General features: G+C 57.0%; 1 protein-coding gene across 1 annotated transcript; it reads left to right on the top strand.

Moving 5' to 3' along the window:
- The first annotated feature begins 11,281 nt into the window (after nt 1–11,281).
- LAMTOR5 (late endosomal/lysosomal adaptor, MAPK and MTOR activator 5) lies at nt 11,282–13,442 on the top strand. The gene is made up of 4 exons (XM_068995702.1): nt 11,282–11,368; nt 11,790–11,851; nt 12,543–12,660; nt 13,120–13,442. The coding sequence occupies exons 1-4, from the start codon at nt 11,334–11,336 to the stop codon at nt 13,178–13,180; spliced, it is 276 nt and encodes a 91-aa protein (XP_068851803.1). The 5' UTR covers nt 11,282–11,333; the 3' UTR covers nt 13,181–13,442.
- Nucleotides 13,443–15,087: the final 1,645 nt, after the last annotated feature.

The following is a 15,087-nucleotide window of genomic DNA, read 5'->3' as shown; positions in this document are numbered from 1 at the left end:
CCTGCCAGGACAGCCAGGGCAAGTCCCCGCTGGTTTATAAAGCCCCTGCCCACCCCCCTGCCGTGCCAAGAGCAGCCGGGACCAACGGGAGCTGCCCCCTCCCCTCCTTTGGGCACCCGGCCAAGGCAGGTGGCACCCAGGGACCAAGGGACACAGCAAACACGAGCCACTCGTCACCGGGCAGGGGGGAGCTATTCCCTTATGCCACCCATGATCCTCACCCGTGCTCCCCACTGGATCCCAAATCCAAACTCTCCATCCTTTACGCCCCAAATCCTTCATCCTGACCAGGCACTGCCTGGCTGTGAGCAGAGAATCACGGAATTCCAGGATGGTTTGGGTGGGAAGGGACCTCAAAGCTCATCCAGTCCCACCCCTGCCATGGCAGGGACACCTCCCACTGTCCCAGGCTGCTCCAAGCTCCGTCTAACCTGGCCTTGGACACTGCCAGGGATCCAGGGGCAGCCACAGCTTCCCTGGGCACCCTGTGCCAGGGCCTGCCCACCCTCACAGGGAACAATTCCTTCCCAATATCCCATCTATCCCTGCCCTCTGGCAGTGGGAAGCCATTCCCTCTCATCCTGTCCCTCCATCCCTTGTTCCCAGTCCCTCTCCAGCTCTCCTGGACCCACTTTAGTCCCTGGAAGGGGCTCCAAGGTCTCTCTGGATCCTTCTCCTCTCCAGGCTGAACACCCCCAGCTCTCCCAGCCTGGCTCCAGAGCAGAGGGGCTCCAGCCCTGGGAGCAGCTCTGTGGCCTCCTCTGGACTTTCTCCAGCAGCTCCAGGTCCTCCTGACCTTGCAGCCCCCAGCGCTGAGGCATCATTTTGGCCTTTCAGCCTGGCACCCAACACCATCGCCAGGCGCAGTGGCACCTCTGTTTACACGAATGTCCCCCGGGGCTGGCCCGGGAAGGGCCCTGTGGCTGCTGGCGGGGGTGACCCCGCCGGGGAAGGGGGGTTTCACTCGGGTTTCTCCGCGCCGGTTCCCCCCCCCCCCGTCATCTCCAACCCCGTGAGTGCCGCGGGATGCAAACAGGGCAAGGTGACCCCGCGGCCGCTGGCGCCGGGCTGTGCCCGAGATACGGGACCCTGGCGCGGCGTTCCAGCCCCTCAGAGCTCCGGTATCGCCGCAGCGATAGCGGCTCCCGGAGCCGCCCCCATCCCCGGGGCGCGGGGGGCACGGGCGGTGCGGGACGCGGGTCCGGCACCCGCTGGCGCTGCTCTGATTGAACCGCGTGTCCTCAGCCCCCCACCCCTCCACACCCCCGGATTTGCAGGAGATTGGGTTTCCTTGAGGAAAGACTACGGATTTTAATTTTTTTTTTTGCTTTAATGTTTAATTTCCTGTGGGAATTGCTGCTGTTGTGAGGGTGCTGTGGGCAAAGCCACTCCATCCACCGGGATGTCCCCTCCGCTGCAGGGACACACAGGGGTTCCACGATGGGGGTGGCTCTTGCAGTGCAGTAAAGCAGGAATTTATAATGGTTTTGTAATAATCCATGATGATTTTTCTGCTGAAATTGTCCGGGTGGTTTGGAGAAGAGTGGGAAGGGGCTGGGCCGTGGCAGCCAAAAGGGCAGCGAGGCTCATCCCAGCTTGGTGCCAGAAAGGAGTTCAAGATGGGTTTGAAATGTGGGAAGTCATCAGCATGAATTGTAGGAACCACCCTTGCGACAAAAATTTGCTCCAGGCCAAAAACGAATATTAAAAAAAAATTATTGAAATAATAAATATATTAAAGTAATAATATTAATATATAATGTATGAGGGACACTGTGAATTATAAAACCTAAAAATGTAATGATATATTCTGTGTTTTAATATGATATAAATACATAAAGCTCCTGAAGTCCAGTGAAGAAGAGACTAATTAAAGCAGAGCAGAATAGAGAATGGGATATAAGATAATTAGAATAGAATGGAATTACAATACAAGATAATTAGAATAGAATAGAATAAATTGAATGACAAGAGAATTATAGACTAGAATAAAACACCCCTAGAGAAGAGAATAATGAAATAGAATAGAATGGAATAGAATAAAGAACAGGATATTCCCCTGCTGTTCTGAAGCCATCCATGTAATTATTTTAGGTGTGGAATATTCACACCTCAGTGCATCACCAGAATGCGGTGCTGGGTTTGTGACACTTCAGCTGTGTCCTGCTCCCATCCCAGCCATGTCCTGCTCCCATCCCATCCCATCCATGTCCTGGCCAGATCCCATCCCAGCCCTGTCCTGCTCCCATCCCATCCCAGCCCTGTCCTGCTCCCATCCCAGCCCTGTCCTGTCCTGCTCCCATCCCATCCCAGCCCTGTCCTGCTCCCATCCCAGTCCTGTCCTGCTCCCATCCCATCGCAGCCCTGTCCTGTTCCCATCCCAGCCCTGTCCTGCTCCCATCCCATCCCATCCCATCCCATCCCATCCCAGTCCTGTCCTGGCCAGATCCCATCCCAGCCCTGTCCTGCTCCCATCCCATCCCAGCCCTGTCCTGCTCCCATCCCATCCCAGCCCTGTCCTGTCCTGCTCCCATCCCATCCCAGCCCTGTCCTGCTCCCATCCCAGCCCTGTCCTGCTCCCATCCCATCGCAGCCCTGTCCTGTTCCCATCCCAGCCCTGTCCTGCTCCCATCCCATCCCATCCCATCCCAGTCCTGTCCTGGCCAGATCCCATCCCAGCCCTGTCCTGCTCCCATCCCATCCCATCCCAGCCCTGCTCCCATCGCAGCCGTGTCCCGGCCGCTCCCACCCCTCTCTCGTGCAGCCGGTTCACCTTGGAGGCCGAACATCAAACAGAGCTCGGGCCTCGCCCGTGCGGGGGCCCCGAGGGGCGCTTGGCTCCGTTCCGGGCGGGGAGGCGGCTCCGGGATCAAAGAGCCCCGGGGCTCCGGCTCACCGGGCGGTGTTGACTTTCCCCCTGGGCTTCCCCCCCCCCGCGGGAGCTTTGCACCTCCAGGAAGAAATTTAAAGGATCTTTTTTAGATTTCGCTGCCCCAAATGCGCTTTGAAAGCAGCTCAGAAGGGGGGGTTTTGCTAAATTGCAGGGAAAGCCCTGCAGGGACGCAGGAAAGGGGAGCTTCTGCACCACCCTCGTTACGGACAGCTCCTGACTCCCCCAGTTCACAGTCTGAAGTCAAGCACAGCCTCCTTCTTCAACGGGGGCGTCCCTCGTTTTAATCAAGGGATTTCCCACGAATTTGTCACCTCCTGTAGTTGAAAGCCACTGGGAGATTGGCAATTCCCACTCCTGGGGGCTGGGGAGTCCTTCCAGAACGGGAATTGAGGATGGTAAGAAGCTGCTAAGAGGTTTTGTTTCCTTTTGTTGTGGTGGGGTCTGCTGGGAGAAAACAATTTGCAATATTTTCCATTGGGAGATGTCCAAAAATTAAGCAAAAACCCCCAAATTAACATCCCTCTCTGCCCCTTTCCAAGGTTGTGGAAAGCCAGAGGCAGCTCATAAAATAAGGCAGCTTAATAAAAGAAGCCCAAACTATAAAATTATATATTTTTGGACCACTTTATGAATTATCATGGGGGTTTTCCTGAATTTTTCCCTCTCTCGATTGCCCCGAGACCCCTTCCTGGGGGTTTTTGGGAAATCCATGGTGTTCCCAGTGCCACATGTGGGTACCACAAACTCACCCGCCTGGGGATGCAGCACCCCCACAGCAGCATTTTCTCTCATAAATAAAAAGCAAAAAAATCCTGATGTTTTAAAAAAAACCCAACCTTAAGTAAACTCAACCTGGTCTTTGCAGAGTTTTATTTTCACCACATTTATGACATTTTTGAGGGGGAGAAACAAGCGCAGGGAAGTTTTTGCCGGGCCTCGAACACCAAATCCCAACAGCTTCACCAGTGATGGGAACACAGCGCCTGCCACGGCCACAGCCCGGGGGTTTTACAGATAGAAATCGGTGATTTTGGAGCACCAAAACCCCCCAGACCCCCCAAACCCCCCTGGCTGCACTGTTGGAGCTCCCAGCTGTGCAGGTTCTGCAGCTCTGCACGAGCATCCAGCCCCCAAATTCAGCTTTGGGATTAACGCTGCTGCCTGAAAGGAAGCCAATCTTTTTTTTTTGTGGATTTTTTTTTTTTTTTTTTTTTTTTTTTTTTTTGCTGTAAATGCTGATTAGTTTTAATTTCTTCTCTTCATTTCTCTTTCATTACTGTGGCTGGGGGTTGCCGCAGGCAGCAGGAGAGAAGCTCCAGCAGCACCCGAGTTTTCCACAAGAGATTCCAAGAGCAGAACTACGAACTCACATCCGAGACCACTTTTAGCACATTTAATTCCCTTTAATATCCCCTGCTCCTCTCAAAGCGAAGCTCCAAACCCTCATGCTGAGGCTGGAAAATGTTTTCCTACGTCCCAAAGAGCCACATCTGGCACAACACGGCTCCAGCCAGCTCCGCTTCAGCCTCTTCCAAACCCATCCCAGGGCTCGGGAAAACCCATTCCTTAATTGCCCACAGCTACCTGGTATGGATTTGATTTCATTGTGGGCCGGATTAGATCATCCATCAGCAGCTGGAAGAGCTGCTGCCAGGGAAGAAACTCATGGATAAGGCACGACTGGGCAGTATCACGATGGGAATTATCATCCCAGAACTGATTCCTCCAGCAGGAATTGCAGGGGAGCTGAAGCAGTTCCGAGGATACAGAGGGGCTGCAGAGGATTCGGATTTGGGATAATTTAGGCAGAAGATGAAGCTTTGGGTGTTGAATAAAATGCTCCAACTGCTCATCAAATGAAGTTCCCGCCCCCCTCCCCGATTTTTGTTTTTCCTTGTACACAACTGAAAAGTGTGAAAATAATCCAAGTCAGGTCTCCAGCAGCCCTGCTCTGCAGATGAGATGATGCTGCTCAGCTTCATGTCCCAGATTTTATCCTGTTCCAGGATAAAACACCACATGAGGAAGCTCTGGGCTGCTCAGCACCCACTTCCACTCTTCAAATCGCCTCACCCTTGATTTTTCCTGGATTAGACAAAGGAGGGAGGTGGAAACTCACTGGCAGCACCCAGGAGCCAACACCTTGGGAAAGGGATTTGTGAGGCCCCGTTTGCCACACAGAGAATCCCTCAGGCCCAGCCAGGTCCTGCTCCAGGCTGGGATTGAGCCACCTGTGGGAGCAGCTTGGCCTGGCCGTGCCTCAGTTTCCCCGTAGGACAAACGCTGAGCTCAGAACAACATTGGCCACCTCAGAGAAGCAGCCCTGAGGCTGCCGGGTGCTCCGTGGGCACCTGGTGGCCACGGGAGAGGGAAAGACACAGGAGCTGGGGGCTCATGGGTGGAATTTTCAGGAGCATCATCCTAAAAATGGATGTTCTTGAAGTCGATGGAGCAGCGGTAGCGGCTGTCGAGGACCCTGGAGCACAGGAGGCTGGGCAGGCAGGGGCAGGAGTGGTGCTGGCACTTCCCAAGGAAAGGCACCTGTGGGGAGGAACGAGAAAAATGAGGTGTCATGGCCCAAAAAATGATCAGTGAGATCAAAGCCCTGAGAAAATCTCTGGCTCTTCTCCGAGGTTCCAGAGGGATTTGCCTGAAATTAATTTTTGATCCCTCTGAAGCCCTTGCTTGTGTGAGCAGCGGGTGCAGCATCATTAAATCTTCTTCCTGGAGCATGAAACCGATGCAGGCACAGGCGGTGGGATGCTCGCTCCGAGGCTGGGATGCTGCTGCCAAATCCTCCAGGAGCAGGACGGCAGCAGCCCCGCGCTTTGGGCTAATCCCGGTGAGCTGGGGGTTCTCATCCAGCAGAAACCACAGCACTGGGGCAGCTCGGAGGGATCCACTCAGCTCCTCCTGGCTCGGCAGAGCCTTTCTGGCTCGGTTTGGAGCAGTGTGGGGTGTGCCTGGCTTCTAAAGGAACAGGCAGAGGCTCCATCCCAGCTCCCTGTCACCACCCACGGCTCCCCCGGGGCATCCCGAGCCATTCAGGCCGGGCTGGATGGGGCTCTGAGCAACCTGGGCTGGTGCGAGGTGTCCCTGCCACGGCAGGGGGTGGAAGGAGATGAGCTTTGAGGTCCCTTCAAACCCAGACAGGCGGGAATACCACGATTTAGGATGGCGAGGACAGGCAGGGCGGTGCCAAAATAATTTAGGGGTTGAAATCAGCTATTCCAGCTTGGGGACCACCACGAACCTCACCCCAAACCCCCAAGAGCCCCCGACAGCGACCGCCCTCTGCATCCCAGGGGAGAAGAGATGCAGCGACCGACAGGTCCGGCGCTGGGTCCGCCTGTGCGGTTCCCACCCACGCCGGCTCCTCCCTGCCACAGCAGTTTTTCCTTGGAATTCCTGCTCCAGAGGCTCGACAGCGTCCCTGCAGCAGCGCTGGTGTCCCGGGCATCAGCTGCACTCCCAGCCCTCCACACCAACCCCTCCTCACGCGGGGCTTTACGGAGCTTTCCCCCGGTGTGAGGAGCTCAGAGCCCCCTTCCCAGCCCCTTGCCAGCCCCTTGCCAGCCCCTTGCCAGCCCCTTTCCCTCCCCAGGGTGGTACCTTGTGGCTGAGGGGGTGACACTCGTCCCCCTCCTGCCCCAGGGGGTGCAGACGCGCAGCCCCCGCAGCCACAGGCTCACGGCACAGCAGATCCCGCTGCCACACGGAGGGAAAAGCATCGTTATCCCTCTTTTCGGGGGGTTAATGGAGAAATCAGCCCCGAGCTGCTGGGGGCAATCCCTCCTGGGGATTTAACATAAAGGGGGGGGTTCCAGCTGTCCCGTTTTGGGTTGAGGTGGGAGTGGTGGGGCACAGCAGGGGTTGGGTTGGGGTGCTGAGGTTTGTGGGGTGAAGGGGAAATCCCTCGTGGATACAGGGATGGGGGGGACACAGGGAAAGCTCGCAGCTGTCCAACTGAGAGCCGTGCTGGTGCCCAGGGAGAGCAGAAGCAGCGAGGGGTAAACTCGTTGTCCATCCTCCTCCCTGCAGGGATACGGCCCGGCTGAGCCTGTGAAACCTGCTCAGTGCCCCCCATTCCCAGGGCTTTTGTTCCATTGCTAACGGGGAGCAGAGCGAGTCCAACAGCTCGGCCTCTCCCACCCCAGGCAAGTGCAAAACTCTGGGGAACGAGAATGGGGAAACTGAGGCACGGATGCAAACGCTGCCCCAGCTCAAAACCTCGCCTGGGAGTCCATGAACGTGCTGGGAAGAGGGGGATGGGGGCACTCTGAGCACGAAGCAGGTCCCATTGTGCCCCCCAGGGTGGCCAGAGGGGCTCATGACACCCCCAAACCCTTCTCTGACCCCTCTGTCTGACGCTTGGTTGGCAGCACAAGGAGAACTGGTGGGATTCTCCTGAACATCCCTGGGGTCACCTCTCCTCAGGGCACCTCTCTCCCGGAGCTCCCAGCACAAACCCATCCCGGATGAGGAGCTGTGGGAATTTCAGCTGGGGGAAAAAGCATGAAAACCCACCAGAAAGCAAAATTTCTGTGGTGCAGCTCTAACAGGGTGGCAAAAAGGGGATTATGGAGTCTTCCCTTTCCCGGATTCTCCTTGAGCATCCAAATCCCCTTGAAACCCCCAAATTCTGTCAAAAACCAGAGATCCCAGGAATGAGGGACCCTCACCTGCAAGCTCGGGGGGGCTGCAGGCAACCAGGGAGCTGCACATCCAACCCCTTCCCTCCCTCAAAAGGAGCCATTTAAGCCTTGGGAATCATTTAAGGAGCTGCTGGATCTGTCTGGCCCTGGATGAAGGTGGATCCCACAGCCTGCAGCCCTGCAGCTCCGGGGTCTGTAGGGGTTGGGGAGATGCAGCCAAAACCACCCCAGGCTGGAAGGAAACAGCTCTGGCTGTAAGGGAAAAGAGGAGCTAAGAGCCAGCTGAAGTCAGCAAGGAAATTCCCCCAGGCTGGGAAAAGCTGGGAGGCAGCAGGATGGAAAACTCTGCCTTGGTTTTAAACAGATTTTTCACTCCTCGAGGAAAGAGGGGGTTCAGCCCTGCTGAGACCAACGCCCAGGCTCCTGAAGCACCACCAAAACCTGGGTTCTGTCCCCGAAACTCACCTTTAGCACCACCCTCGGTCCAGCTCGGGAACACCGAGTCCATGGCCAGGGTGAGCATCCACCTGCCCTCGGTGTTCCAACAGCTCCCACCTCTTTGAATGATTTAATCTGGGAGGGAGAAGGAAAATCTGGGGTGTTTGAGCCCTTGTCCCAGTCGGGAACATGCTCAGAGAGACGCCAATAAAGATTTATTAATTTTCCCCTGCTGGAAAACGTCCTGAAATCTCCCATTTCTGACACGGTGCCGAGAGGAGGAGAAGAGCGAGGTGTGACTTTACCCTCACGGGCTGGGGCTGGGGCAGCGGGAGCAGCATCCACGCGTCGGAAAAATGAGCCACGAACGGAGGAAAAATGAAGAAAAATAATGAAGAAAAATGAAGAAAAATGAAGAAAAATGAAGAAAAATGAAGAAAAATGAAGAAAAAAGAAGAAAAAAATGAAGAAAAATGAAGAAAAATGAAGAAAAATGAAGAAAAAAAATGAAGAAAAAAGAAGAAAAAAGAAGAAAAATGAAGAAAAATGAAGAAAAATGAAGAAAAATGAAGAAAAATGAAGAAAAATGAAGAAGATCAGCGATCGCTGCGTTCCTCCCCGAAGCGAGGAGGGTGAACCAGCGGGAGCAGGGCTCAGCCCGGTGAGGACGGCGCAGGGGCAGCGGGGGAGGAGCAGGAGGAGGCGCAGGAGCCGCAGGGTCCGGCCTCCCACCCTTTCTAACCCTGCGGGTTTTCCCCCGGGATGAGCTCGGGAGGAGCAGATGAGACCTGAATCTCAAACGGTGTCAAAAACCGGTTAAAAAACCACCGGGAAGGGATAAAACCTCCCTCCCTCCCTCCTTCATCCACCTCCCAGGGGGATTTTCCACCGCAGCCGGATGTTCCAGGCACACCTCGATGTCCGTGTTTATTCCTGCCGGGTGCACGGGAGGATTTCATGAAGGGTCTGTGATTTTTTTTTTTTTTTATCAGAAAGAAAACCAAAGAATGAAGTTCAGTTGTTACTCCCTGGCTCCTCAGAGCCCAGCGTGCCAAAAGTGTGGCTCGGTGACAAATATCCCACAGAAAGAGAGGCTTGGCTGCATTTATTTGGGAGCATAAAGGGAGGCAGAGAGGTGAAAATGTCTTTTTTAGTACTGAGGGTGTGCTTCAATTTGAATATCACGTATAAATATGTTGATTTATGGCTTGAAGTACAACGTGTCGGCCTCAAGCTGCTCCTGGGAGCACGGGGGAATAAAAAGGCTGGAAAAGCTGGAAAAGGTGGAATGATCAGCTTATTTTTTAAATCCGTGCATCCTGGGAGGACTCAAGGGAGAACAACCCGATGTGCTCAAGGCTGGGGGGGCCTCAAAACAAAACCACCCTCTGCTGCTCACAGTGAAGGAATTCCTGCAGCCTCGGCCGTGGGACGTCCCCACGGAGCTGGGATCACTCCTCACCCCCCTCCTCATCCCATGGAGCCCCTCTGGGAGCCCAGCAATATAAAGGTTAATATTTTTAGGGTTTATTTTAATCCTAAGTAAAAAATAATAACAAAGAAAAACGGAAATACCCTTCCATGGCCAACACCTGGGCGCTTCCATGGTCAAATCCTGGATCCTGGATTCAGCTGGGACTGCCCAGACCAAGCTCCCAGGCCTGCCTGGGGCACAGATGGTGCCTCAGGCCCTTCTCAGGACAAGGGCAGGACAGAAAACTGGTTTTTTCACCCCAAAACAAAGGTGGGTTTGGGATTCTCACCCAGCAGGACGGATTTTTCCAGCCCTGGGGTCTCGGGCTCCTTTCCAGCATTTGGAATTCAATCTCCTTTGGTTTTTCCCACTGAGGAATCAACGCCCCGAGGCTGATTTGGGGCTGGTCCCTGTTGGACCCGGTGCACAGGGACAAACCTGGGATCAGGAGCAGCCCTGTCTGGGAAGTGTGGTCCGAGGTGATGGTTTGGCATTGAAATACGGGTTTGATGGGGCTCTTGTGGTGGTTTTATTTGTTTGGTTGGGTTTTTGTTGTTGTTACTGGTTTTTTGGGGGGTTGGTTGGCTGGTTGGTTTGTTCTGTTGGGGTTTTTTTGGTGTTTCTTGGGTATTTTTTGGTTTGGTTTGGTTTTTTGGTTTTTTTTTGGTGTTGTTTTGGTTTTTTGCTGTTGCTGTTTGGGGTTTTTTTGAGAACCAGTCTGGTGCTGAATTGCCAATCGAATGAGTCAAAACCAGCCCCAGCACTCCCCGCCCTCAGCCCAGCCCAGGTTTCCATGCAGAGCTGCACCACTGAAGTCTCCCCGACCTGGGCTTGAATGAATTAATCCAAAATCTCTCCTGGCAGAAATCCCACAGCCGGGAATGGCTCGGGAGTGGTTGTGTTCGGGAGGTTTCCTTGCCAAGGGGCTGACAGGACAGAGGGGAGGCAGCCCCTGACTCCAGAGGGGTATTGGTATTAGTATTTATATTTGTATTTGTATTTGTATTTGTGTTTGTATTTATGTTTGTGTTTGTGTTTGTATTTGTGTTTGTATTTGTGTATTTGTATTTATGTTTTTGTATTTGTGTTTATATTTTTGTTTATATTTGTATTTGTGTTTGTATTTGTATTTGTATTTGTGTTTGTGTTTGTATTTGTATTTGTATTTGTATTTGTATTTTTGCCTCATTTTAGTGCCGCGGGCTCCCGGGGCTGCCCCATAAATCACCTCCCACCGCCCGCTGCCGGCACGACGCGGTTTTTGGGGGGGTCCTCAATGGAAAACCGGTCTGAGAGTCACTTTTAACAGCTCTGTGCCCCATGGGGAGAGGATGGGGGTGCTGACCCCGGCCGTATCCTCGTGTCCCTGCATCCCCAAACCTGCATCCCCCGCCGTGGTCCAGCCGCGAGAGGATGCTCTGGCCGGGGAGGGGGTGTAGGAGCATCGTTAAAACCTCACTTGAGTTCCCCTCGGCTCTACAAATCCCGGGCGGTGCTGCGTGGAGGGAGGGGACACAACTGTGCCACGTTCAGGAGGATAAAGTGGAGAAAATAAAGGAAAAAAACCCCAAATATCGCAACTGTGCCGCGTGCTCTGCGGGAAAACAGGCGGGGCGGGCTGGTTTGGAGCTGCGGGTTTCCTGCGGGTCCCCCCGAATCCGGGAACGGGGCCTGCGTGAGGGGACGGCGGCAGCCGCACAGCGGGGCCCGGGAGGGGCCCGGGAGGGACCCGGGACCGGCGGATTTTGGGGTGTCCGGGGCACCCCCACGGAGCCGAGCGCGCCCCGAGCGCTTTTGGCCCTGCGGAGCCGCCGTCGCGAGGTCACGTGGTGCCGCCGCTGCCAGGCGCGGGGCGGAAGTGGCGGCGCTGGCGATGGAGGGGACGCTGGAGCAGCACCTGGAGGACACGTACGGGCCGGGGGGCACGGGGGGACACCGGGGGACACGGGGGGACACTGGGGGACACGTACGGGCCGGGGGACACGGGGGGACACCGGGGGACACGGGGGGACACGGGGGGACACGTACGGGCCGGGGGACACGGGGGGACACCGGGGGACACGGGGGGACACGTACGGGCCGGGGGGCACGGGGGGACACCGGGGGACACGGGGGGACACGTACGGGCCGGGGGGCACGGGGGGACACTGGGGGACACGGGGGGACACGTACGGGCCGGGGGGCACGGGGGGACACCGGGGGACACGTACGGGCCGGGGGGCACGGGGGGACACCGGGGGACACTGGCGGACACGGGGGGTGAGGGGAGCTGGGCCTGGGCCGGCCCGACCCGGGCGTCCCGGCTGTGACCGCCGCTGTCTCCCCCCAGCATGAAGAGCCCGGCCGTGGTGGGCGTCCTGTGCACCGACTCGCAGGGGCTCAACCTGGGCTGTGAGTGAGCGAGCGCCGCCGCGGGAGGGCACCGGGGCCGGGGGAGGGCACCGGGGCCTGGCCGGGCCCGCTGAGGGCTGCCGGGGCTGGGAAGCACCGGGCACTGCCCCAAGGAGGACTCCCGGGGCTGGGGCACACCGGGGCCTGCCCATCCCCTCCAAAGGCGCCCGGGGCTGGGGGCTCCAGGCCCTGCCCATCTCCTGTGAGGGCTTCTGAGGGTGGGGGCACCGGGTTAGGGGACACCAAGCCCTGCCCGGCCCCTTTAAGGGCTCCCAGGGGTGGGGGGCACCAGGTTAGGGGACACCAAGCCCTACCCGGGACCTGCCCGTCCCCTCTAAGGGCTCCCAGGGGGGCACCAGGCCCGGCCCTACCAGACCCCTCCCCATCTGGGGTACCCGGCCTTGTCCTGCATCGACGCCGCTCTGAGCACACCGGGCCCTGCCCTGCTGTCCCCAGGGGCCACCAGCTGCCTGTGCCTCGGAGGAACCCGGAGCCGGCTCTTCCCGAAGCTTTAATTCAGGATTTTTGGTGGTTTGAGAGGGACCATTTGGGGAGACACTGCATCAGCCCCCAGGGAGGGGAATGGGCCGGGGCAGGATGAACCCCGCCCTTGGCCTGGGGAGGCAAATGGCCTCTCCTCAAGCACTGCCCTGGCACACCGGGCTTTGCCCATCGTCTCCCCCCTGTCCAGGCAGAGGGACCCTGTCGGACGAGCACGCTGGCATCATCTCGGTGCTGGCCCAGCAGGCAGCCAAGCTCACCTCCGACCCCACCGACACGCCCGTGGTGTGCCTGGAGTCGGACAACGGGTGAGTTCCCAGCCTGGAGCTGCCGCTGTCCCCCCGCCTTTGCCTTTCCCCCAGCCCTGGGAGCCTCCCGGAGCCAGATCCCTGGAGCAGCTCCTCCTCTGGAGCTGCAGGGGCAGCTGTGGAGGAAGCCCCGTGTCAGTGAAGCTGTGAGGGGAGGCAGGCACGGCCATAGGCAGATTCGTTGGATCAATGGGATTTTAAGAGGCAGGAGAGGTAAAAGCAGTGGGAAACCTTTCGAGGGGGGGTGGTCACTGCAGCTCGGTAGCTCTCCCGGGATCCCTGTGGGTACCAAAGGCTGTGAGCAGGGACGCTGCTCAGGGAGTGGGGATGTGGAGCAGCCGAGGTCTGGGATGGAGCCGGGGGCTGCAGCGGCTCGGTGATTCCCCTGCCCACTTCCCACTTCCCTGCCAGCTCCTCCTGGCACAGCTGAGCTCCCTCAGCACGTTTTCCTTGTTCCAGGAACATCATGATCCAGAAGCACGACAGCATCACCGTAGCAGTGCACAAGCTGCTGTCCTGAGCCTCGGGGACCAGCTCTGCTCCCGGCTCCTCCTCCCTGCACACCACCCTCCCTTTGGAGCTCCACACCTGGGATGAAGGCTCTCCCTCCCCTCTCACGGCTCCTGGGCAGCTCTCCGGGGCTCCAGCTCACATTTTAGCCCTTGTGCTGCTGAGGATGAACCGTGGGCACTCCCCCAGCCCCTGTTACAGCAGATGCTACCGGCTGTGTGTGGGGGGGCTCATTTGTTGGAGAGATCAATAATAAATGACCTGTAAAAACCCTTCCTTCCTTCTCTTTGCTCCGCCTGGGAGAGCCGGGCCTGGTGCTTCGTTTCCAAAGCCAAGCGAGGTAACTTCTCCCACTCCCTTCATTTGCATTTCTGTAGAGAAACATTGGAATTCACGGGGGCTCCTCCAATAGGAAAGGTACAAACGCTTTCCAAGGAATTTCTCCTAGGAAACATTTCGCCTCCTCAAGTTAAACATTCTGTGGGAGTTACTTGCTCACTGTGCCTTGGGGTGAAGTTCAGACCTGCGTGTGCTGGCCCTGCCGGGGCCCTGGGAGCTGTAAATGGATCTCGGAACATCCTCACTGTACCGGTTTGGCCAAATTTAGAAATATATCCTCTGAGATATCCTCAGTTTAGAGGCATAGAAAGGCACAGGAATTAATTTCTGGGCATAGGCAGCGATATGTGTCACTCCAAGACACTCACAAATCCAGGTCCCTCTGCCTCTCGCAGATTTGAAACGGGCAGGGAAACAATCCTGCAGAAGGACTTGGGAAGCTGCTGCACTCCGATGGCTCCTGTGTGCTGGGGAGGGAAAAGGAGCCGGGCTGCAGCTGCAGGAAGGGGAAGGGAAGTTTCCCAGCAGAGCATGAGGTAAAGCTTGCGCCGAGTCAGAGTGAAATGCCCTTGTCACTGCTCTGACTTTACTCCTCGGAGCAGCACCACTGGGCAGTGATGGTCACAGGCTCACACAGGAGCAGCCCCTGCCTGGCCGGGCTCCACGCTCCCACCCAGCTCAATCTCAATCTCAATCTCAATCTCAATCTCAATCTCAATCTCAATCTCAATCTCAATCTCAATCTCAATCTCAATCTCATCTGGAGTAAAGCCCCGATCTTGGCATATCCAAGCTCTGTGGTGGCCCTGGGGAGTCCTTCTCCCCTGTCCCTCCATCCTGCCAGGCTGGGAGCAGCTGGAGCTGGAGTTTCCCCCTGGGCATCCAACAGCTCCCCCCTGCCCCTCCTTCAAGCCCTTAAACCACGCTCAGTACAAATCCCACCCTGCTCAAATAAAGCTCAATGTACATAGGAAAAGTCTTGCTGTAGGGAGAGCTCCTCCACAGGCTCCCGTTTATCCGGAGTGATGCAGCTTTGGCAAAGGGAGACCAGAGAGCATCACTATCCCCCAGTGCTCCCAGTTTTCCCTGACCTCAGGAATGCTGACTGGGGTGACAGGTCAGCCGAGAGCAGGGCAGGGAGCAGCAGGGCTCTGTTTATCGGGGAGTTCAGGCAGATTCACAGCGGAGGTGCGGAGCCGACGCCGATCCTGCTCCGATCCCAGCGCTGCCCCGGGGCTGCAGCAGTTGGAAAACACCAAGTTTTCCAGCCTATCCCATCCTCGGTGCTGCAGTTTCCCGTGCTGAGGGCCGTGCAGGACGGGCAGGGACAGGGCTCTGCTCCTCTGCAGCCACCGGCAGCCCCAGGCCTGGCTCCAGTCCACCCCTGCTCTGCTCTGGCCACATCCGGAGCTTTCCCCGGAGTCAGAACTCTGCAGGCTCCCCCTCCTTTTCCCTCCCAACAGGATTTCTGCTCCAAAACCCCCCGGGTTTCCTGCGCCCAGCTGGGAAGGGGAGGGACTCCCGGCCTTGGGGCCTCACAAGCCAAGCTCTGCCCCCAGAGAGGAGGAGGAGGAGGAG

Source organism: Aphelocoma coerulescens, chromosome 26 (assembly GCF_041296385.1).
Source record: "Aphelocoma coerulescens isolate FSJ_1873_10779 chromosome 26, UR_Acoe_1.0, whole genome shotgun sequence".
NCBI lineage: Eukaryota > Metazoa > Chordata > Aves > Passeriformes > Corvidae > Aphelocoma > Aphelocoma coerulescens.
Note: the sequence above shows the minus strand (reverse complement) of the source record. Positions and strands in the feature narration are given on the sequence as shown.